The sequence below is a fragment of the Mobula hypostoma genome, chromosome 25 (assembly GCF_963921235.1).
Source record: "Mobula hypostoma chromosome 25, sMobHyp1.1, whole genome shotgun sequence".
NCBI classification, from domain to species: domain Eukaryota; kingdom Metazoa; phylum Chordata; class Chondrichthyes; order Myliobatiformes; family Myliobatidae; genus Mobula; species Mobula hypostoma.
This window is the reverse complement of record NC_086121.1, coordinates 14384017-14409402: the sequence shown is the minus strand read 5'-3', so window position 1 is coordinate 14409402 and position 25386 is coordinate 14384017. Positions and strand designations below refer to the sequence as shown.

At 40.8% G+C, this 25386-nt stretch overlaps 1 protein-coding gene across 1 annotated transcript in view; it reads right to left on the bottom strand.

The window, feature by feature from the left end:
* Window positions 1-24868, bottom strand: part of prkcz (protein kinase C, zeta) — a 395150-nt gene extending 370282 nt beyond the window's left edge. The window contains exon 1 of the mRNA XM_063033456.1: window positions 24426-24868. Within this exon, the coding sequence (XP_062889526.1) occupies window positions 24426-24499 (74 nt within the window). The 5' untranslated portion in view covers window positions 24500-24868. The remainder of the gene's footprint in view (window positions 1-24425) is intronic.
* Window positions 24869-25386: the final 518 nt, after the last annotated feature.

Sequence of the window (25386 nt, the reverse complement as noted above, 5' to 3'; positions counted from 1 at the left end):
ACAGGTACAAAAAAAACCTAGCTAACAGTGAAATATAAAGCTTATCATTGATTTAATATGTTTTAGATTAAGCAGATTGTCAGTATATCCAAATAACTAACACACTTCTGCTTACTAACTTCTGACCCCTCCCTTTCCAGCCCTAATGGAGGGTCTCGGCTCAAAGCATCAACTGTTCATTCCCTTCCATTAGATGCCATCTGACTTGCTGAGTTCCTCCAGCATTTTGTGTGTTATCCAAATAACTCATGTTTCTGATAATCAATTAAGTTTGTAATGCTATTGATCATACTATTAAAGGCTTGTAATATGGAATGTCAAAATCTGATTCAATAGGTGATAACTGTACCAAGTCTAGCTCTTTTCTGCGCTTTTATGACTTGATTTATCTTAGGCAATTATTAATACTTCTGCATTGAATTCTGCAAACAAACCCAATTAAAATGGAAACCACAAAATGTATTTTCTAATACAGGAAGCAATAACATGTTTCCATTATGAAAATTGATAATAATATGATAAATTATTTAGGGAACATTATTTGCATTTTGGGGCCGTATTGGTTATAGTACAATTGCACAATTGTGCTTTGAAAATAACCATAGCTTCTTCTGCAAAAATATGGCTTTCCATAATGCTAGGATTTTTAGAACTGCAAGTATAGCATTATAGCACAGCTATCTGAAAATATACATTTTTTCAAAAGAATTGTTAAGGATAAGCTATTGATTCAATCCTTCTCTGTGCTGCATTTGGGACACACCGAACAAACTGTGTAGATTTAAACGCAAACAACAGGAATTCTGCAGATGCTGGAAATTCAAGCAACATACATCAAAGTTGCTGGTGAACGCAGCAGGTCAAGCAGCATCTATAGGAAGAGGCGCAGTCGACGTTTCAGGCCGAAACCCTTCGTCAGGACTGTGTAGATATTAGCTTTATACTTCTTTTCAGGAATATACTACCTTAAAGAAAATAACTAAGATGTGAAAATACCAGTTTTATTCATGTAATTAATGTCATTGGGCCAGGCCAAGTGGTCACCAAATTCCACCTCACATAATAGGAGAAGAAGAATTAAAAGTCACTCAGGAGCTGGAATCAGTGTCACTCTGGAGCACTTTGATCAAATCAGTACCACAATGATAAATCTAATATTCTAGCCACCAAATGCAATTTATTAGGAGGCCACACAAGACATTAATCATCACTAAAGTTTATTTGAAGTTTAGATTTACTACTTGTATTTTCAGAACTGTGTACCAAGTTTTGGCTGGCAAATATTAACAATTAACAGGAATTCTGCAGATGCTGGAAATTCAAGCAACACACATAAAAGTTGCTGGTGAACGCAGCAGGCCAGGCAGCATCTCTAGGAAGAGGTGCAGTCGACGTTTCAGGCCGAGTCAGGACTTCCTGACGGAGGGTCTCGGCCTGAAACGTCGACTACACCTCTTCCTAGAAATATTAACAATTAGTGGTTTTGAAAGAGATCTTGTTGTATGAAACTTAATAACTGACCAGTTGAGTATTCTCTCCTTTCAAAGCAAAGTTATTTGATTATGTTTTCTATAAGCCCAAAAGCAGCTCCTCAAAACAAGTGATTCTATTTCATAAAAATTGCTGGTGAACGCAGCAGCAGGCCAGGCAGCACCTGTAGGAAGAGGTACAGTCGACGTTTTGGGCCCAGACCCTTCGTCAGGACTAACTGAAAGAACAGATAGTAAGAGATTTGAAAGTGGGAGGGGGAGGGGGAGATCTGAAATGATAGGAGAAGACAGGAGGGGGAGGGATGGAGCTAAGAGCTGGAAAGTTGATTGGCAAAAGATATACGAGAGGATCATGGGACGGGAGCTGGTCCATTTCCGACACCTCCCTCCCCTTTCTTGATCTTTCTGTCTCTATTTCTGGAGACAGCTTATCTACTGATGTCTACTATAAGCCTACGGACTCTCACAGCTACCTGGACTATTCCTCTTCTCACCCTGTCTCTTGCAAAAACGCCATCCCCTTCTCGCAATTCCTCCGTCTCCGCCGCACCTGTTCTCAGGATGAGGCTTTTCATTCCAGGACGAAGGAGATGTCCTCCTTTTTTAAAGAAAGGGGCTTCCCTTCCTTCACCATCAACTCTGCTCTCAAACGCATCTCTCCCATTTCACGCACATCTGCTCTCACCCCATCCTCCCGCCACCCCACTAGGAGTAGGGTTCCCCTTGTCCTCACCTACCACCCCACCGGCCGCCAGGTCCAACATATATTTCTCCATAACTTCCGCCACCTCCAATGGGATCCTACCACTAAGCACAGCTTTTCCTCCCGCCACCCCCCCCTGCTTTCCGCAGGGATCGCTCCCTACACGACTCCCTTGTCCACTCTTCCTTCCCATCCCTTCCCACCGATCTCCCTCCCGGCACTTATCCTTGTAAGCGGAACAAGTGCTACACATGCCCTTACACTTCCTCCCTCACCACCATTCAGGGCCCCAGACAGTCCATCCAGGTGAGGCGACACTTCACCTGTGAGTCGGCTGGGGTGATATACTGCGTCCGGTGTTCCCGATGCAGCCTTCTATATATTGGCAAGACCTGACACAGGCTGGGAGACCATTTCGCTGAACACCTACGCTCTGTCCGCCACAGAAAGCAGGATCTCCCAGTGGCCACACATTTTAACTCCACATCCCATTCCCATTCTGATATGTCTATCCACGGCCTCCTCTACTGTCAAGATGAAGCCACACTCAGGTTAGAGGAACAACACCTTCTATTCCGTCTGGGTAGCCTCCAACCTGATGGCATAAACACTGACTTCTCTAACTTCCGTTAATGCCCCACTCCCCTCCGTACCCCATCCATTATCTCTCTCTCTCTCTCTCTCTCTCTCTCTCTCTCTCCCTCCCTCTCCCTCACTACTTGCCCATACTCTGGGATTTCCCCCCTCCCCCTTTCTTTCTCCCTAAGCCTCCCGTCCCATGATCCTCTCATATTCCTTTTGCCAATCAACTTTCCAGCTCTTAGCTCTATCCCTCCCCCGCCTGTCTTCTCCTATCATTTCGGATCTCCCCCTCCCCCTTTCAAATCTCTTACTATCTCTTCTTTCAGTTAGTCTGAAGGGTCTCGGCCCAAAACGTCGACTGTACCTCTTCCTATAGATGCTGCCTGGCCTGCTGCGTTCACCAGCAATTTTTATGTGAGTTGCTTGAAATTCCAGCATCTGCAGATTTCCTCGTGTTTGTGTGATACTATTTCATATAGAATCAAGTTTATTGTCATTAATATGGTATACATTTATATCGTCAAACGAGACAACATTTCTCCGGACTAGTAGTACACACAACACACAATAACTAAGGAATTAAAGATAAAATCTACAGATGAATTACACACAAATTAAATATTGTCAAATTAATGATTAAATAAAACAACTAGAAAATAAAAACAATTTAAACATACTGTTATTTTCATCAAAGTACGAACTAAAATCTTCTGGCAAGTATATCCAAAAAGATAATATATGGGATTCCAACAACTGGAATTACAGATATTAGTTATAGGAATGGAATTTATTTCTCTTTTTTTCAGGAATAGCGAAATTGTTTTGCATTAATTGAAAGCTTCCATTAAAACAAATATTATACAAAACCAATTATTGTGTTTCCCCATGAGAACATACAACACAAATAGAGGACTTACTATTGCATGGACATTCTTTCCATTAAATTAACTCAAAATGCTTGATAACATTTCCCAATAATTGTCAGTTGTAACCTAATTAAGGATAGCAACTATGTCAGCAACACAAGGTCAGTGTTAATATTCTGAACACAACCTTCCAGTTCCACTTCATTCTTTTTATTGAAGTCAGAGCACTATGGGAGAAAAATGCCAACTCTAAAAAATGCATTCCAGGTTACTTAGCAATAAACTGATTGCTTAGCAACTACAAGGCAACATGACTTACTTGCAGACAGAGCTACAATGCAATTTTTGGGTTACTTACAGAGCAGTTACATATCTCAGGGCTCCTTAGCGGCTTCTACATTGAAAGACCTTCAGGCTTATATTTTGTAATTACCTAGTTAACTGCATCCAGATATAAGTACATCTGGACAATTGAAGTTCAAATTAAGTGAAATTCCAAAAGAAAGCTATTAAGTATACCAATTGCCTGGAAGTTTTAAGATTCTCATAAAAACCTATACGGTTCACCAATTTCTTCAAAGAAGATTTCATCCCTACTTAGTCTTGCCTATATTAACTGCAGATCCATATTAATCGGACTCCAAACTGAAATGGCCAAGCAATTCATCCAAATATCTCAAACTGCTTATACAAAACTTATTTATATTACCAAATGAAAAGTCCAAAACTAGACTAATTCTATAAAGGCAGTCATGATCCAGTTGATCTTCCAAAGTTTTCCACGTTGATGTCTAGAGAATGTGGAGATGATTCTACCATATACAAGTGAGACAACAGCTCAAAACAACCCCTTTCTTCCCAGGCATCTCAGGAAACTGTTCATTAGCCCTCGCTGGTGGTCTCCCAACTCAGCGCCAAGAAACCCACAGTTCTCTGGCCAAATATGTCTAGGGTATACACATTCCAGTCACACCAAATCCGTGAGATTTGGATATTTCTCCCACCCAAGCCCCGGTTTGTGTGAATGCTGTGTGATTTGCTGCCCTGTTACAGCTCATTGCCAGGAAATAACAGACCGCACATTGCACATAATTAAAAGTATACTTATGAATGTAAACCTAACTAAAGAGTTAGTAAAGAAAAGAAAAAAATACCAAAAAGGGCCCATTATAATTAAACAGTCAAATGTGCACAAGTTGGAGCTCAACTCTTCCAAATCATCTTCACCGATCCTCAGTAGACTCCCACACCAGATCACAGTCCCCACCGGATTGAATCCTATGACTGGCTGTCTCCATCATCTTCTCTCCCGCCAAACTAAGACCAAGGCTCACACCGGAGTCAGACACAAAAAAAAAACCCGCTCCCCCAGCCTTCTCTCCTGATTGGATGGCTCACATTCCTAAGCACCTGTTACCTCTAACAAAAACCCAAACACTGTTTCTAAGGACAGCAGCTTGTTTTGATGTTGTTTGGTTGCTTGTTGTAAGCTATGGTGATGTGTTGTGTGTAGTTCTTCCAAGATTGCGGGCATGCTATGTCGGTACTAAAATGTGTGACAGCACTTGCAAGCTGCTCCAGTACATCCTTATGTTGTGTTTGTTGTTAAAGCAAACAACACATTTCACCGTGTTTCAATGTGCACGTGATAAATAATAAATAAACACATAATATTTCTTCCCTTCCCACCAAGCAACAATATGCTTCCATTTCTTCCAATTTCACATGGACAATCTGTACTAAATTGAAGCAGTTTATGAAGTTTGGAAAATGTTATGTAATACCTGAAACAGCCATTGCTTCAATTTAGTACTAGTAGCTTCCATTTCATCTAATCTTGGTATCAACCCAATATTTTTGTTCTCTCCACCCTACCTCCTCTCTGTAATTTAGAGCTTGCTTTGTTTCTAACGTAAGTATACAAAAGGTCACAAACCTTGGAAATAGTAACTGTTTTTACTTTCCCATAGATAATGCTTCATCCGCTAAAAAATTCTGCAAATTTTTTTGTTTTATTTTCACCTTCAACACTGTGACAAGGAATTTAGTTTAAAACTAAATTTGATGCAATTAAAGGGGCAAATTCCACCTACTTCCACATATCGTTTTTGTATTTTTTTTAGATTAGATTATGAGCACACTCAGGTCCTTGTTTATTGTCATTTAGAAATGCATGCATCAAAAAATGATACAACGTTCCTCCAGGATGATATCACAAGAAAACACAGGACAAACCAAGACTAAAACTTACAAAACCACATAATTATAACATATAGTTACAACAGTGCAAAGCAATACCATAATTTAATAAAGAGCAGACCATGGACACAGTAAAAAAAAACATCTCAAAGTCTCGATAGCCTCATCATCTCACGCTGGCGGCAGAAGGGAGAAACTCTCCCTGCCATGAACCTCCAAACGCCACAAACTTGCCAATGCAGCACCATTGGAAGCACCCGACCGCAGCGGACTCTGAGTCCGTCTGCAAACTTTGAGCCTCCGACCAGCCCCTCCGAGCACCATCCTCTGCCGAGTGCTTCGACCCCGCCCCAGCCACCAAGCAACAAGCAAAGCCGAGGACTCGGGACCTTCCCCTCCAGAAATTCTGGACCACACAGTAGCAACAGCAGCAAAGCAGGCATTACAGAAGTTTCATTACATTTAATACAGATAGTTAGTCCTATATCAGTCTCCTTCAAGTTGAGGAAGTCTGAGTTTTGGACTTGTTTCCAATTGCATATACAACAAGAGAAGAGGTGAAGCAGAGTAATGATGGCACTAAACAGCGACTCCTTTGCTTGCATCTTCGGAAACAGCTCTACTTCCATCTTTAATACCCTTATTTTTCCCTTTCAGGGTTCTTTTGAAGACCCTGACCCGTAGTTACAGGCTGACTTCGGTTCTTTGCGGGAATGGGACCCACTCTCGGGGTTTCACAACCAGTTGTTGTTCAGCACGCCAAGGGCTCCGCCTAAGAGTCCGGCTCAGATTTGGAAGTCTAGGATCTTGGGGCTCTGGAGACAGGTGGATCGAGGGTTGGTGTCACGGCAGGAGACCCACGTGTTGTCAGGAGAGTCGGGATATCTGAGACCGTGTGCCCAGAGACCTGAGATCTTTGAGATCTTCAGGCACAGAACTCGAAAAAAGCAACATAACGGACTTTTAACATCGTAAACCAGCGAGTTGTTTGTTGTGTCTCCCCGCTCGCTGGGAAAAACAGACAGAGACACCTCCTTCTCCCTTATTAGGGGGAGAGAGAGAGCCTGTAGTATGTCATATACTGGGTGAAACGCGTAGTCGTTGGGTAACTGCAAGTCTGTGTCTTTGCTATTGCTTTGCTCACGCTTGAGTGCTCAGTGGCGGGTGCTAATGCATTTTTTTGCCAGTGGGAGAGGGGGGATTGTTGCTTGCTGCCGCTTATGCGCGACAGGGTGTCGAGCTGGGGGGGGGGTACTTTGGGATTCTAACATTTAAATGTCGTTCAGTCTTTGGGGCACTTCTCTGTTTTCGTGGATGGTTGCGAAGAAAAAGCATTTTGGGATGTATATTGTATTAGTTTCTCTGACATTAAATTGGACCTTTGAACATATTATTTCATCCATGAATATGTATCCAATTAAATAACACACCATCTAATAGTTTAGATCCTCCAGTGGAGAAAGCTCTACTTTTTCTGAAAAGAAATGCCTTGAAACTAGCTACACTTTCTAACCACTAAATGTCACTCTATATCAGTGTTCCAGTTGCATTACATTTGTTTTAAATGGTACTTCAACTGATATTCATTCAAATTTAATGTGCAGATCCAATTTAAATTACCTAATCTATTCTGTGACCCTTAACCTGACTTCCCAAAGAAAGTACATTCAGTCCAACATTTGCTTAAAGCGCTACATGCGTTAATTTCCAAGATTCTGAAATAGCTCCAGTAGGTTACAGGTACTGAAGGAAAAAAAAATAGGAAGTTCTCAGCCCATTATCAGTCAAGTCCAGGAAAGCATCACAATGTACAAAAAAATCACTACTTGCACTACTTGAGGCAGAATATATAGATATACCTTACTGTAACTTACAGTTTATGTATTGTAATGTACTGCTGCTGCATAACAACAATTTTCAAGACATATGGCAGTGATATTAAACCTGATTCTGATTCTGCAATTATAACTTGGAGAGAAAACAAGGGACTGTTGCAACATAGAAGACAGCTATTTGACCTTCATAGAGCAATCCACATTGTCCCATTTCCCTGTGCTCCCTGCTCCTCAATGTGTTGGGAAAATTAGTATCCCAGGCAGCTTAGTTATTGCCTAAGGTAATACAGACAAGTTAAGCATGCGGACAGTTGACCAGCTGGTCCAATTGGCAGCACTTTTCTAGTTTTCAAAGATGCCAGCACTCTCAACATTTAAGACTCTGCAAGAAACATTTTCAGGATCTCTCAGTTGTCAGTGCACAAATGCACAAGATATGCTATCAAATAGTTCCTTGGTAGGGGTGGCAATTTTGTGGCCACCTTCATGATGATGCCAATCAACGAGTGGAAGCACGGGCTCGAGCCCTTGAAATCATCCCTAATGTACAAAACATTAGCAGGTACACTGAATTGACATCCACAAATCATCCAGCAAGTTTAGTAACCACAGGATGATTAAATCCTGCAACATATTGAAATTTGCAGATTAAAAAAGTAAATGGAACACTACTTTTTCCTCCATGTAGAGTAGTTTCAGGACAAAAAAAAAATCAGTGACTTTGAACAGTTGAGAGACAATTCCTTTCTGGAAAAAAGGTTGTAAAGCTCTTGATGGTTAGGGAAGCCAGATAAAGGAGTCATCAAAAAAGTGAATTTGAGGCACAGGATAAGCCATGATAATTGATTACATGCAGGTGTGAAGTGTCACATAATTACAAATAAACAAATTATGTGAAGGAGATGGGCAAAAGGCCACTCAAGTCCTCAGGTTATTCAGTAAAAACATGACCTATCATTACTTCTTCACGTCTTGTCTTTCTGAATGCAAAAATGTCCCAATTCTTGCCAGAACAGATATTGTTACTCAAATAAACCACTGTATTGATCAAATATACAGATTAAGCCTGTAATAAAGCTTTTCTGGGGGGGGGCGCAGGAGTGCTCTATTGAAAAAGGTATCTGCAGCAGATCCCAAAATTGAAATCTGTATTTCCCCCCAGCTTTGCTTCCTAACCCTTAAGTAAGCTTCTTTCTTCCTTTTGAACAGATGTTCCACATCTCTTGTCAACCATGGTTCCTTCACCTGCTTTCGTCCTTTTCCTGCCTCAGTCAGACACACCTATCCAGAAACCCACACAAGTGCCCACTACAAACCACCACGTTGCCATTGTGCATTTTCCCAAGTATATCTGTTCCCAACGTATGCTCCTAAATTCCTGCCTAATATTATAATTCCTCCCCTCCCATTAAAGACTTTTCTATATTGTCTTCCAATATCAAACTCCAAAGCTATAGTAAAGGACAGTGAATTGGGATCACTATCTCTGAATAAATCACAGTAACATTACAAGGAAGTTAAAATGTGGTCAAAAGCAATAAGATGACTTATATTCTGAATCAGTCAATTTAAGAATTTAAGGTCAATCATTATTCAAATTTTGGCGTAAAACTGCAAATTAGCCAAATTACACACTTTTGTACACTGTTCAACTTTGAAGCAGATTTATAGCACCATTTTTGGAGATATTATCTCTAAATTAACAACATTAATAAAGAAATTAAAATGTTAAATAAATGCAAGCTGTTAACTACCTGACAGAAACATCCATGTGATATCAATAGAACTACAATGCTGAACTGGCTATGCAACATTTAGGGTTTTCATTATTGTGATTGAGATACATATCCCAATGATTGTATAGTTCATAAGATGCTCATTTTAAGCAATCACCAAATAAAGCAGTTTTACTTCATCACCCTTTGTTTAATCTGGTCAACTGTCACTACCTCAATTCATCAAAGCATTACAGTAATTGACCCAGTTTAGTGGTATTACTCTCGAAATCCCTGCCTAATCCCTGGCTACCAAGAACAGAACAGTCACTCAATAACTAGCTAAGGCTATCTTTGTTTTGTATTTGGAAACTCAATTGAACCAGCTGCAAATTGCAGGAAGAAACAAAATCAATTAGGAGTTTCAACAGAGAAATGGATTAGCGCTTAAGAAAATAACTTGCATGGTTAAAAGGATTGAGACTGTCAGGATTGCTCAATTCAGAGTTGATGGACTTAATAACCTCTTTCCACAGAACAAGCTATTCTAAATATTTATGATTCCAAATACTGTGACAACAGGACACCTGGAAATTTGGTAACATCTGCAGCAATTAATTCTACTCTTGATTCCACAAAGACTTCCATCAACAAAGTACAAATCAGAAATGACTGAATGAGTTGTGGCTACAAACATAACTATACTACATTCAAGACAAAGCATCCTGCTTGACTGGCACCCTTTCTGCTACTCAAACATTCACTTTCTCCACCATAAACATTCCACAACTGCACCATGTCCCATCTGCATCATGTTCCCTGAGCAAACCGTCCAGTACGTCCGGCAAATTGCCTCATCGCCAGACCTCATCAACAGGCACCAAGACCTCACCTGGCTGGTGGTGAGAGGGGACCTCCCTGTCAGATCCTTCCTGTACACCCAGAACGTCGTCTCCACACCCCGCTGCCCATGGGAGGACTGCAGTGAGGTGGAGTCAGTGACTCACCTCTTCGCACACTGTGGGTTCGCAAAGAAGGTGTGGAGGAGGATGGAAGGGACAGTGTCAAGATTCATGCCCAGCAGCTGCGTAACCGAGGACTCCCTGATTTACGGGCTGTTCCCAGGGATGCACACGGAGACCAACATCCAATGCTGCTGGCAGATCATCAACTTGATGAAGGACACTCTTTGGTCAGCCCGAAAATTGGTGATCTACCTGCACATGGAGATATCCGTGGCTGAATGTTGCCAGCTGGCACATTCTCGCCTGCAGGAATACATGCTGAGGGATGCACTCAAACTTGGTGCAGCCACCGCGAAGGCCCTTGGGGAAGGACCACAGTTTAAGGTTCGTCACCCACATGAGTGGGAGGGGTCGGGTGGGGAGGAGTATACCCCTCATCAGTGGTGTGCATAGATGAATCAACATGGTGCCACAGGAGTGGCTGGAAATGTGGAAAGGTATAGACCGTAAAGGAACTTCAGTAAAGAAATGAGAGTCAATGCCTGGCTTTTTATTGTAAATATTATTATTGTAAATAAATTTTATTCTTGACTAAGGTTTGAGTGTCAACAAATGATTTATTGTAAACATCTTTATTTTGAATAAGTTTATTTATTGAATAAGGACTCAGAGTCAATGAACTTTTTTTTTGTAAGTAACTTTATTTTGTAATATTTCTGAATAAAGTATATTTTTGGAAAAAAAAGTCCCATCTACAAAATATATTAAAGCAAACTGCAAACTTTATCTAAAACAGGGGAAAAACAGAGAACTAGAAGTAGAGGAATGGCACCACATGCTAGCTTCTCTTCAAGTTCCATATCACTATAACTTGGAAACATTGTTCTACCTTCACCAGGATTCAGTCAAAATCCTCAGACTCGTCATCTTCTGGTTTAAGATGGCGCTACTAAAAGGTGAGCAACAGTTTATTGGTAGTTCAAAAGGAACAAAATTAGACTAAAAACATTATTAATAACATTTTTTCTGAAGTAAATTGTGATAATGTTGTCCAGGTGTGGACAACACAAACTCTTATGTCAGGATGCTGTTCATCGACTATTGCTCAGCATTTTCTACCATCATTCCCTCAATCCTGATTGAGAAGTTACAGAACCTGGGCCTCTGTACCTCTCTCTGCAATTGGATCCTCACCTTCCTAACCGGAAGACCATAATCTGTGCGGACTGGTGATAACATCTCCTCCTCGTTTATGATCAACACTGGTGCACCTCAGGAGTGTGTGTTTAGCCCACTGCTCTACTCTCTCTATACCCACAACTGTGTGGCTAGGCATAGCTCAAATACCATCTATAAATTTACTGATGATACAACCATTATTGGTAGAAACTCTGATGGTGATGAGAGGGCATACAGGAGCGATATATACCAACTTGTGGAGTGGTGTCGTGCGACAACCTAGCACTCAAGATCAGTAAGATGAAAGAGCTGATTATGGACTTCAAGAAGGGCAAGACGAAGAATCACATACCAATCCTATAGAGGGATCAGAAGTGGAGATCGTGAGCAGTTTCAAGTTCCTGGATGTCAAGATCTCCGAGGACCTAACCTGGTCCCAAGATATCAATGCAGTTATAAAGAAGACAAGACAGTGACTAGACTTCATTAGGAGTTTGAAGAGATTTGGTATGTCAATAACGTCTATAGATGTACCGCGGGGAGCATTCTGACAGGCTGCATCACTGTCTGATACAGGGGGGGGGGGCTACTACACAGGACCGGAAGAAGCTGCAGAGGATTGTAAATTTAGTCGGCCTCCATCTTGGGTACTAGCCTAAAAAGTACCCAGGAAATCTTCAAGGAGCGGTGTCTCAGAAAGGGAGCGTCCATTATTAAGGGCCTCCAGCAGCCAGGACATGCCCTTTTTTCACAGTTACCATCAGGTAGGAGGTACAGAAGCCCGAAGCACACACTCAGCGATTCAGGGAACAGCTTATTCCCCTCTGCCATCCGATTCCTAAATGGACATTGAACTCTTGAACACTACCGCACTTTTTAATATATATCATTTCTGGGTTCTTTTGCACAATTTTTAATCTATTCAATATACATATACTGTAACTGATTGATTGATTTCTTTCTTCTTCCTTCTATATTATGTATTGCATTGAACTGCTGCTGCTAAGTTAACAAATTTCACAACACAAGCCGGTGATAATAAACCTGATACTGATTCTGATAAACTTTCACTGCAAAACAATGAAGATGTGAGCGGAGGCAAATCTGATTCAAAGACGAAGTGTTATGTATTCGAGATGGGGTCGCAGATGGAAATAGGTTAGAGTGTTTGATTCGGTGAGGAGTCATTGAGGCAGAGGAGTTTCGACACCAGTCCACCTAACCTGGGTGCGAGGTTGGATCACTCTGAGCGCTGAGCAGTTAGAGAGCTCAAGAACAACTTGGAGCTGGGCAACAAGGTCTAGGCCCAGAGCATATTGTTGCACCGGGCCTGAGGTCCTAATGCAAGGCACGATCCGGTGTTCGGACAATTTAAGCATTGGTCCAGATCGACTGGGTGTCGGGTCTGGAGGTGAGGTTCGGACCAATTTTGCTCGCTTTCCTGTGATGTTCACCCTGTCTTTGTGGCACTGAGGCTGTGAGTCTACTCCAGCTGCTATGCTTTATGTCTGTGACAGCTTCATAGCGATTTGCCCCACTAATATGAACTGAGACCAAGGCTTTGGGTTTTATCCGGGGATTCGGTTCTATGGACTTAATTTGGTTTAGAATCCTGTTGCTTGCTTCTATTGTTTGCATGATTTGTAACACTTTTTTTTTCTCTTTCTCTGTGCTTTAGGGTGTTGGTCTTTCTCTTTTTAATTGGGTTCTTTCAAGTTTCTTGCTTTGTGTCTGCCTGTAAGCAGATAAATCTCAAGGTTGTATAACCTGTACATACTTTGATAATAAATGTACTTTGAATCTTCTCTTTAGGTAATATATTGAGACAGAGGATGACTCACTCCCATTCCAGCTTGGTTCCCACATTTATTCTTGGGAATAATGTGGGAACAGTCAACTCTTGTAGACAGGATGGAAGATGCCTGATGATGCAGACAAGTAAGTAGTTTGTGAGGCAGGCTTACCTTCTGCTATATATTCAGAGTTTCTGTGTGCCCCCAATACACACAGGTCCTTAATACCATCCAAATGTTCCAACTCCACCTATCTAACGCTATAGGAACACCATGATCCCAAGGATGACAGTAGCCCATGGTCGTGGCTCACATCATATTCTCGAGACTAATTGGAAATGGGCAATTGGGCAATACATGCCCAGTTCCTATATATATATATACACACACATACATACATACACACACACACACACACACACACACACACACATATATATATGCTGATTTCTGACTGCATCGCCTCTGATCTGGGCCGACAATTATGTGTCGGCAGCACCTAATTAATTAGCATGTTTATTTCAGCTTTTTTCTTAACGGTGTGCTGTGTGCCTCCCGGCTACTGCTGCATTCTTCGCGGCAATGTATCGGGTCGGCAGCCTGGAGGGCGGGAGCCACTGCACCACCCAGCCTGCAACGACTCAGTCTTACACACCATCATCAGTGTGCTCGGCACTGTTTTCCCAATTCCAGTCAGTGATACTACACTGTACATACATTATTTCTACTTTTATATAGGCTGTGTATTTTTACGCGTTATTTGGTAGATTTGGCAGCTTCATAGTTTACAGATTACTGGAGACTGCGTTTATGCCAACAGCGCTTGCGTGAGATTTTCTGCCGAGAGCGCTTGCGTGAGATTTTCGCTACGGAGATCTGTGCAGGCAATCGCTGTAGAGAAGTATTTCTACTTTATATAGACTGTGTATTTATCATATCATTCCTGCTTTTACTATATGTTACTGTTATTTTAGGTTTTATGTGTTATTTGGCATGATTCGGTAGGTTATTTTTGGGTCTGCGAACGCTCACAAAATTTTCCCATATAAATAAATGGTAATTGCTTCTTCGCTTTACGACATTTCGGCTTACGAACCATTTCATAGGAACGCTCTACCTTCGGATGGCGGGGGAAACCTGTATGTATATATATATATATGTGTGTGTGTGTGTGTGTGTGTGTGTGTGTGTGTGTGTGTATATATATATATATGTATGTATGTATACACACACATATACACATATGTACATACACATACATACATATATATATATACATACACACACACACTAATTCTATCCCCTGTATAAAATGAAGAAAACAGGGAGAACCTCAGTTTTCTGGCATCAATTAAACTAGTAATCAGCATTTATACTTCTGGCTTCAGCTCAAGGTCTGCTACAGCTTCAGTATGCAAAATAGCACCCACCAGAAATGTACACATTTAGGTGCTTCATGAAACAGTCAGGGAATTTACATATTATGTGCTCACAATGATACAAACCTTTACTTTATTAGACATTGGTAAAGTAACAAGTGCTTGCTCTAGACTTAAGAGAAAGCAACATGAAGATTACAGAGATCTTGATTTACCTTTAAAAATAACTATTAAAGCCTTTTAAAAATAAGATAACATAATTTTCTGCAAGATTGGGTTTTAATGAGTTGTATAAGTTAATAACCTTTAAATTATTAAACTTAAAAATGACAGATTCCTAAATAGAAAACCCAAAGAAAGTGCTGATTCTCCATCAGCAACTTATGTTTTCCACATCACATTTGCACAAATCCCAAACTTAGAGTAAAAACAGTCAACGGCAAATTCTCAAGCACGAGGAACTCTGCAGATGCTGGAAATTCAAGCAACACACATCGAAGTTGCTGGTGAACGCAACAGGCCAGGCAGCATCTCTAGAAAGAGGTACAGTTGACGTTTCAGGCCGAGACCCTTCGTAAGGACAAATTCTCCATCAGTACAACTTCAAAATCTGAGTGTCAGGTGACACCATCTCAAATTCATAAATAATGCCTGGCTTGGTGGGGTTCTGCTATACAACAGCATTCTAGAGAGTAAACAATAAAAGAACAAAAAAAATCATCTTAAAGTGAACATTTCTCAACTTTTATTTTGTTGAGACCAAAGTTCCTGGTTCCATACACAATGGCACAATTCTTTAGTGCATTTTTGCCTTTTTGTCTGTTCTTCCTATACCTTCTGTACAGTACCACAGGGGCACAAGAGACAGCAAATGCTGGAAACAGCATTAAAAAAAATTAAACAAACTGGTGAAGGAACACAGTAGGTCAAACAGTATCATTATACACAAAATTTTGGGTCATGACCTGGCATCAGAACTGAAAATACAGAACAAAGATTGCCAGACTAAAGAGATGAGAGGGAGGGGTGCAATAAGGATTGGTACATGACGGGTGGAACTCGATTGTGTCAAGAGAGGAGGGGTGAGATGATGATGGGCAGATGGTGACTGATAGAAACAGGTAAGGAAAAAAAATTGGGCAGATGCAGCCAGTTGGGGGGAGTGGAACAGGGAGGAGGAAATGAAAACAGCCTGCAAGATAAAGTAGAAACATATAATGGAAGGAAAAGCAGTCACATCTTCCCCTCCCCCAACCCCCACCACTCCCTCTGTGACTTCCTGGTCTACTCATTCTTCCCCATATACCTTCTCCATCTCCTGACTGCCTCTGCAATATTTGTCTTACAACAGCTCGCTCACCAATATACAGGGATTCAAACAACTCTTCCAGGTGCAGCAGAGATTTACGTACACCTCCTACAACTCATCTATTGCAGTTGATGCCCCGCATGTGGTCTCCTTTACATTGATGAGACCAAATAGCCATATTGCACAGTACTATATTTATCAACATGGAGTGGAAAATGAGTTTGTAAATCTGGCAGGAGTGTCACAGGAAGGGTCTGGGACAGACGGCAGAGAAGGAGGGAGATGGGCAGGGGTTTTTACCCAGCCCTGAAACACCAGACAAGGTCATACTATTCTAAACAATTGGTTTATTGATCAGTACAAAATGTCTAATGCTTTCCACACGCTCTCCTCTCCTTTCCCTAATCATGATTCTCTTCTCCCTGCCCCATCCCCATCCACAATAGAGACCCATATCTGGATCAGATTTATCATCACTCACACGTCATGAAATTCAATTTTTGTTTTGCAGCAACAGCAGTATAGTGCAACACATAAAAATGCTACAGTACTGTACAAAAGTCTTAGGCACCTTAAATGTGTATATGCCTGCAAAGTCATAGAGCTTCTGATTGCACATCAATTCAACTCCCCTTCCCACACAGACATGTATGTGCAGTATATCATATTCCACTTGGGTAGCCCACAACCCTATGATATGAACACACAATATCCTTTTCCATTCCTACATCTCCACCTAGATTCTCTGTCTCTATTAACTGACCTTTTCCTATTTCCATCTGCCCATCATCCACAACTCTAATCCACCTTGTCTTCAACTCCACCTCCCCCCCCATTTCCTTCCTCTAGCTGGTTATATCTGCTCATCATCCCTCCTTACCTGGTTGGTTTCACTTATCACCTTACAGTCTGTCTCCACCTTGCCCCTCCCCTTCACTTACCCAGCTCCATCTACCCATCATCCCTCACCTCACTTGATTCCACCCATCACTTACCAGCCCTGCACAGCTCTCCTTCTCACTTCCTTACAGGCCATCTTCACTCTCTGTCCTGAAGCAGAGTCACAAGCCAAAACATGGGCCATCCTTTTGCCTCCACAGTTCCTGCTAAATTCCAGCAGCTTATATTTTTACTTCCAAACCCATATATTTGACATATTTTAGCAAAGATTATCCAATGAAAACCAAGAACTTTACCCACCCACCCCTGCAACTCACAAGTGCAAAGGCTGCATTTTGTACTTATACTGCCTACATAGTGGAAATTATACTAAACTCAAAGTCCTCTATTCCTTGACGTCTTGATACCACAACTGATAGCAGCTATAAATATTATGGCAGTACAGCATACTGTAACATTTTTGTGTGTTGAGAAGATTTTGGACCAGTAAGAACCATTTCTGGCAAACAATAGTCAATAATGACTACTGTATAAAGGTAGGACGATTGTTAATTAATTTTGAAGATGGAAGGTATTCAAACTCACTGTTAATGCACATTGAATTTGCTTATTTTTCTCATAATTTAAAGAAACTTGGGATTTTTCCCATCAATACACATAAAATGCTGGAGGAGCTCAGCAGGTCAGGCAGCATCTATGGAAAAGAGTAAACAGTTGACATTTCAGGCCAAGGCCCTTCTTTGGGACTGGAGAAATAAAGATGAGGAGTCAGAGTTAGAAGGAGGGAGAGGGGTGGAAGAAACACAAGGTGACGGGTGAATCTGGGAGGTGGGGCTGAGGGGCAAAGTAAAGAACTGGGAAACTGATTGGTGAGAAAGATACAGGACAGGAGAAGGGGAAATTTGATAGGAGAGGACAGAAGGCCATGGAAGAAAGAAGAGGGAGGAGCACCAGAGGGACGTGATGGGCTGGTAAGGAGATAAAGTGAGAGAGGGAAAAGGGAATGGGGAATGCTGCAGGGGTGGTGGAGCATTACCAGAAGTTCGAGAAACCAATGTTCATGTCATCAGGTAATTTTGAGCTTCCGGTAATGCCCCCCCCCCTTCACCATTCCCTTTTTCCTCTCACCTTATCTCTTTACCAGCCCATCACCTCCCTCTGGTGCTCTTCCCCTTTTCTTTCTTCCATGGCCTTCTGTTTTCTCCTATCAGATTCCCCTTCCCCAGCCCTGTATCTTTTTCACCAATCAACTTCCCAGCTCCTTACTTCACCTCTCTCCCACCACCCGGTTTCACCTATCACCTTGTGTTTCTGCCTTCCACCCCCCCCCCCCCACTTCTAACTCTGACTCCCCATCTTTTTTTCCAGTCCTGATGCTTTGGTCCGAAACATCGACTATATCTTTTCCATTGATGCTGCATGGCCTGCTGAGTTCCTCCAACATTTCATGTGTCTTACTTGGATTTCCAGCATCTGCAATTTTCTGGATTGTGATTAGAATTTTCCCCCTCAATTTATGTTAGTGAAGCAGGAGATAAGTGCATAGCAGCTGCAAGCAACCACGTCAGCAGTATTTTTTTAGCAATATTATTATTGGCTACAAGTCGAAATGAATCCCACTCTTAAAAAAATATTTGTTTTAATCTTAAATGTTCCAATCCCCTGGTGCCACTTAGTAATCATATAAAAATAATTAGACTGTGATTGTTTAATAATTTAACAGAATAATGTATTTCATTATGCATATATTTGATGATTCTGATCCTAACAGAAGAAAGCAGAGACAAGCAAAACAAAAAGGAAGGAAACAACATCTTCATTTAGAATACAGGATTCATTCTGTCATAAAGCGTAACCACAATGTTCTCCTGATCTAAAGTTTTCAATCAGGAACATAAGCCAGGGCAGATTTACATTCTTACAAATTTCTGTTAATGTACGGTGGAGAGCATTCTGATCAGTTGCATCATAGCCAGGTATGGAGGCTCCAATGCACAGGATCACAAGGGGCTGCAAAGGGTTGTAAACTCAGCTTCATCATAGATTCAACCCTCCTCACTATTGAGGACATCTTCAAGAGGTGGCATCCATCACCAAGAATCCTCACTATATGCCCACTTCTCATTACTACCATCGGGGAGAAGGTCTCGAGCCTGAAGATCCACACTCAATGATTCAGAAAGAGCTTCTTCCCCTCTGCCATTAGATTTCTGAACAATCTATGAACACTACCTCAACATTCTTTTCTTTTTGCACTATTTTTAAATTTAATTATTTATATAACTTTGCACTGTACTGCAGTCATGAAACAAAAAATTTCATGTCATGCAAGTCAGGGATAATATATCTGATTTTCATTTAAATGGACCTGAAGAACAAATATTGGGCCCTTAAAAGATAATGTTCTTTCATCACCCCCCCCCACTCCAAACTAACACCTTTCAACTGATAGAACAGATGAATTATTGAACTTCCTTGATTACATTGATATGGCTTTGCCAAGAATTTATCTATTCAGGAAGGAGTGCCAGAATAGATCAAAAACAAGCGGGTCACCCTTTCCTTAGACGTCTGTATTTCTTGAACTACATAGCTGACATACAGTGGATTCTAGTTAATTGGGCCATCGGTTAATTGGGGCAACTGCTTATTTGGGACAACTCTTAAAAAATAAAAATTGTGAAAATTCTTGCGGTTCCCTTTGTTTATTTGGGACATTATGCTGCTAAACTGGGGTAGGAGACGTTGCTGAACAGATTCTAACTAGCATCAGTCACACGCAATTGTGTGACCATTTGACACTGCACCATGTTTAGAGCGAACAGTTTTAAATAGCATCAGTTGCATGTGTTTGTCTTCAAAATACAGTGATATTTGTCACTGGTAGTTGGCGAGAAATAAACAGTAAGACAGTTCCGAACTGCCTTGCTCTCTAAGGTTCAAGTATTGGAAATGCCAGAAACAGCCACATACTTCAACGTTCACAACTATGAAGAATTTGAAGCTATCAACAACCTTCTTGAATGTTAATGAAAATGAAGATTTGGAGGAGGCAATCATCGTTATTGTATGAAGGCACAAAATCTACTGTACTTCAAAGGCTCAATCAATCTACAAGATGAAAACAGCAGCATTTTCAACTTTCCCAAAGTAGTCTAAAGCTTTCAAGTTATACATCTTAATTTTGTAATTATATTCCCAACAATGGTTTAAGCTACAATGCACTGCAAAAACCCAGTCCTAAAACAAAGGGATAAGCAAGTACAATATTCAGCAAACAATTTTGTGAGAAGAAAAATATTTCAGAATTATACCTGGGTTCAAGGATCAGAGAATCCTTTAAAAGAATTTGACTAACAACTACAAAATCCATCTTTAGAGAAAAATGTAAAGCCTTCCATGAAATAGGTTGGCCTTAAAATTCAGAAAGTTTAAATTCATCAAATAAGTCATTGAAATATGTGTCTAGTTTGTTTTGATATTTTGCAGATGAATTTTCTTCACTTCAAGTAAAAAGTTGCACAAGAGCACAGACTAGTTGAAAAAACTCTAGAAAATCAAGACTAATTTCCACACATGTTGCATTTGCTTACATGCTTAGCAGACAAGGGTATCAAATTGAACACACACAAAATGCTGCAGGAACTCAACAGGTCAGGTAGCATCTATGGAAATGAACATTTTGGGTCAAAACCCTTCTTCAGGATATCAAATGTTTTCTTAAAGTTTATAATTATTCAGTTGTATACTATGTTCCGTCTAAGGTGCATGCGTGTTTGCAGGCGCACACATCTTTTGCTACTAGTGCACAAAGGAATTGGAACTGCACACAAAAGGCTGTCACCAATCTCGTTGGCATGTTAAGTATATTTCACGATCATACACAATCACATTTCCCTTTCTGGTTTCTGATGCGGATGATGTTGACAACGTGGAGTTTGCGATGATTTGTTGTCAACAACATCTGCATCAGAATCAGATTTTAGAACTGTCATCAATTTTACTCCTGGGCTTCTAAAGTAGCTGAGGAAACAGTGGTACCATCACCCAAAGAAGCAGGCTCAGCTAATAAAAACAGTTCAAGAACCATTTGCTTTGTGACATTTAAGCCTTGCCCAACAGTAGTCAAGGATCACAGGATATCATTAAAGTTCTTAGCAGAACACCAGCATTGTCTCATGAAACGTGACTAAGCAAAATTCACAAGACAGTCAATTAATCTAATTTAGGGAAACAAGACGAAACTGTGTAAAAAAAAAATATGGCTACATACTCTGGTGCACCTAAAAATCTCAACGGAAGTGATTCATAAACTTTACAACACAATCAAAAATGCCAAAGAGTCCAACTTTCCAAAAGAAGTAAACATTAAAAAAACACTAACTATGCTTTCTCAGATATCCAAAACACCTTGCCACTCAAGGAAACAATAGGCCTGTATAGTTAGCTATAGCTGCATAGAAATGATCTCCAATTTACCCAAGACAACACCCACAGAACTTTGAATATCTTGATTCAAAAGGTTTCTGCAAAATTAATCATCTACAATAAACTCTGAGGAGACATCCAAGTAGCAGGATGGTAGGATTGAAGATCATAAAAACACCAAATGATAGTGTAAGAAACTGCAGCCTTTTAAACATTTTGGATCTAGACTCAGATTTCCACTGATTACAAATTTTAAAAGTTTCTGAAGCAATCACATTTCAAGTGGTGGCACTAATATTTTTAAGATCATGGTTATAAAAATGAGAATTAAATTCTATCCCGCTTAAGAAAGCAGACCAAAACTAAAATGATCTCTGGAGTCCTATTACTGTGTGTCTGGGTGTTAATGCTTGGACACAGTACAGGAAAGTTTTGGTAGAGTAATATCTGGAATGGATGAGTTGTCTTGTCAGGAAAATTGGACGGTATAAGCTTGGAGACAGAAACAGCAGATGATGGAATAGGGAGCATAAAAAAAGCAAACTGCTGTCGCAACTTAGCAAGTAAATGGACAGTCGTCATTTTGGGTCAAGGAAAAATAGCCAGTATAGAGATAAAAGGAGGAGTGGGACGAGAGCTGGCAAGCAATAGGTGGAACCAGGTGAGAAGTGAACAGCAGATGGAGGGAAGAGAAACAGGGGAAATTGAAAATAGAAAGGGCTACAAGGTAATATGTGAAGGCAACAAGGGCCTGATAGGAAGGTGGAGCATGGAACCAAATAAAGGAGGTGGGGTGGGTAGATGGTTACAGTGGAGGGAGAGGACTCAGTTGGAAGAAAGTGGGGAAGTAAAGATAGAATAGGTGGTGGGGAGAAAAGAAATAGGGTGCAATAATTTGGTGCGTAGAGGACTGGATGGACCAGTAGAGAGAAAGGGATGGAAGGGGAGCAGGTGACCTGAAATTGGGGAATCAAATGTTTATATGCCATTAGGTTGCAGACTACAAAAGTAAAACATGAGGCTATTCTTACTTCACTGGAGCTTAGAAAAATGAGGGGAAAAGTGACAGAAAACAAAAACCTTGTCAAAAGATGTTTGTTCTTATTGGAGAATGTAGAACAGCGGGTTATTGATTAAGGGGTCACATTAAAAAATGAAATGAAGCAAATTCTTTCCCCTCTCAAGGATGATGACTATGGAATTGTTTCTATCAAATAGTAATGGAGACAGTTTAAATATTTTATTTTTATATATCTGGCACAAATAGACAAATATTTAATATGAAAGGAATGAAAAGGTGACAACACCAGACAAGAATGTGGAGCATGAATTTACAATCAAATCAGCCACGTTCAGACTAAATAGTGGTGAAACAAGCTTGAGGGGACAAGTGGTATATTCCTGCTCCTAATTCTGATGTTGCATATTTTGTGGGTGTCAGCCAATGCTAAACTTATCATGATTCAAACTGATTTTACTTTTTACTTTTGTTAGCATAAAAGAAGCAGTCTGAATACCAATCAACAGCTTGTGAACAGCTGCAGCCTCTGACAACGTTTGGAAAAGTTAAGTCCAGGTATTCCTCATCAAGGGAGTTTTAGTATACAGTGAATTGGGCCATCAGTCAATTGGGGCAGCTACTTATTTGGGTCAATTCTTAAAGAACAAAAACAAATTGAGAAAATAGCCAGGATTCCCTTTGTTTATTTGTTACTATACCACTTAATTGGGACAGGAGACTGTTACCAAACAGTTTCTAACTAGTGTCAGACGTGTGGCCATTTGACACCATACTATGCTTAGTTTTTAAATAGCGTCAGTGGCGTGTATTTGTGTTCAAAAAGTAGTGATTTTTGTCACTGATAGTTGGCGAGTAATAAGCAGTAAGACAGTTAAAAACTGGTTTGCTCATTGCGGTTTCAAGCATTGAGGCTTGGAAGTATTTGACGTTATGGACAATCATCTTGAACATTACAAGAATGAAGAATTGGAGTATGCAATCATTGAAAGCATTGTTGAAAGGTGTCCATTATTGGCACTAGGTGGCTGCACTGATTTAGTTCATTTACAGTCAATCAAAAGAACACAGCAGTGTACATTGGATTAATTCTTCTGTTGATAACTATTAGGAACAAATACATAATTTTATAGTCCTGTAATATTGATAGCGTTCAAATTTGTTCTGCATTTCATTTAAATACATAATATGTTACTCAGTTAATGGTAGTTTTGACGATAGTAATTAACACCTTGTGTTTTTGTCTTTTATACATCTTTTTAACTATATCCATGAAACTTTGGCTAATTGCTTCAGCCACTTAATTTGGCCAAAATGTACTGGTCCTGATGTGTCCCAATTAACCAGAATCCACTGTAGTTATTAGTAGTATAGTTAATAACTTAATTTACTTGTCCTTAAACAAAGAAATATAGATACGAATTTAGTCGTCCAGGTGGATCAAGCAATCCAAAGTAACGATCTCCACAGAATTTGGCATTTTAGCTATTTCTAGTGGAATATTTGTTTGTACAGATATGAATTAGTGAAAAGCAGTATACTTCCTAGAGTCACAAGAAGTTTATAATAGAGTAGTTCCGTAGTAATGCATTTAGACAACTGTCATTAAAAAATGATACCCACTGTTTCTGGAAATATTTCTTAACGTGAACGCTTTACAAGTGAACAATGATGATCATAATAATCACTTTTAAAGCTGATGTTATTAGACATTCAACGTGTAGGATGAATGCAATTAAGTCCAAACCGGCGGACTAAGTAAAGTGATCAGTAAACCACAGGCAAATAGCGTTAACAGCGCATTTTAACTAGCATACATAAACAGGGTTTAGACAAAGCTGAACATTTCTCGCAATCAGAGTTCTAACACTAAAATCCTGAAGTACAATTCAAAACAATTCGATTCTAAACGATCAGCAAATAATAATCCATGATCGCGAATGTTCCCATTCTTCAAAAGGAGTTTGGCTTTCTTTTTGGTCAATTTCGTTTAAAATAAATTACCAGCACATGTCGAGGTTAAAGGGAAGAGAAATCCTTGCGGAGAGCTGCTCGACTACTTACCCTTTGTAGTGAGCTTTCACTTTGATCGAGTCACCTGTTCCATACTCCATGGTGTCATCCACTCTCGTCGGCATGACACAGGCAAGATTCTACCAGCCTGCTGCTCCGGGGCAAACCAGGGAAAGAGTAGTAAAGTTGGGAAGAGTAGTTACACCAAACCTAGCGTCCCCTCGCTAATTTCTGCCAAACGTCCAGTTTCGGCTCAGAATTCACCAAGGTGATCAAGAAAATAGGCAGGATTTTTTTTCCCCCAGAGCCCGTGTTAAGTCAGGGATATTTCAGTGAGAGAGGATGAAATCCCCTTCGATGATAATTTCTGAGCAGCAATCGCACTTTTCTCCGACTATGTACGTCCCACTCCAACTTGTTGCTGGGAAACTCTCCGGATCTCCGCCGGCATCGCTCGCTCGCGCTAAACAAATGGCGGTTGCAGGTTAACCGACGCTGCTCGCCCTCCCCGCCCCCCCCCCCCGGCGCTCCTCGCCCAACAGCCAATCACAGCCGGCCTCAGGCATACCTTACTTCCCCCAATCCCGAGGGAAGGCGAGCAGCAGAAAACATCGGGCGGCCAATCCACGACAAAGGGACACATCTGTCCAATGGGCCGAGGGATAGTTTTCACCTGCAGCCAATCGGTTCAAGGATCAAGCCGCCCCGCCGCCGACTGGAAGATGTCCTGAATCCTGAGGCACCGGGTAGGTGGCAGTTACCGGTACTGTACTGACAGACCAAGCTTCTCGGCTCAATTGACACTTGTGAAGCGCGGTCACTTCTGTAAGGTGAGAGACAGAAACATGACTATAAGCCACTTCGCGCCTTTGGGCCGCCACCGTTCACATGATCTTTCACACCGGTCCAGTTTTCTTTGATACCCAAATCATTCGAACATTTATCAAAATCTAGCCACTGACACATGGTCCCTCATCAGAGAGGAGGTACAGGAGCCTTAAGTTACACACTC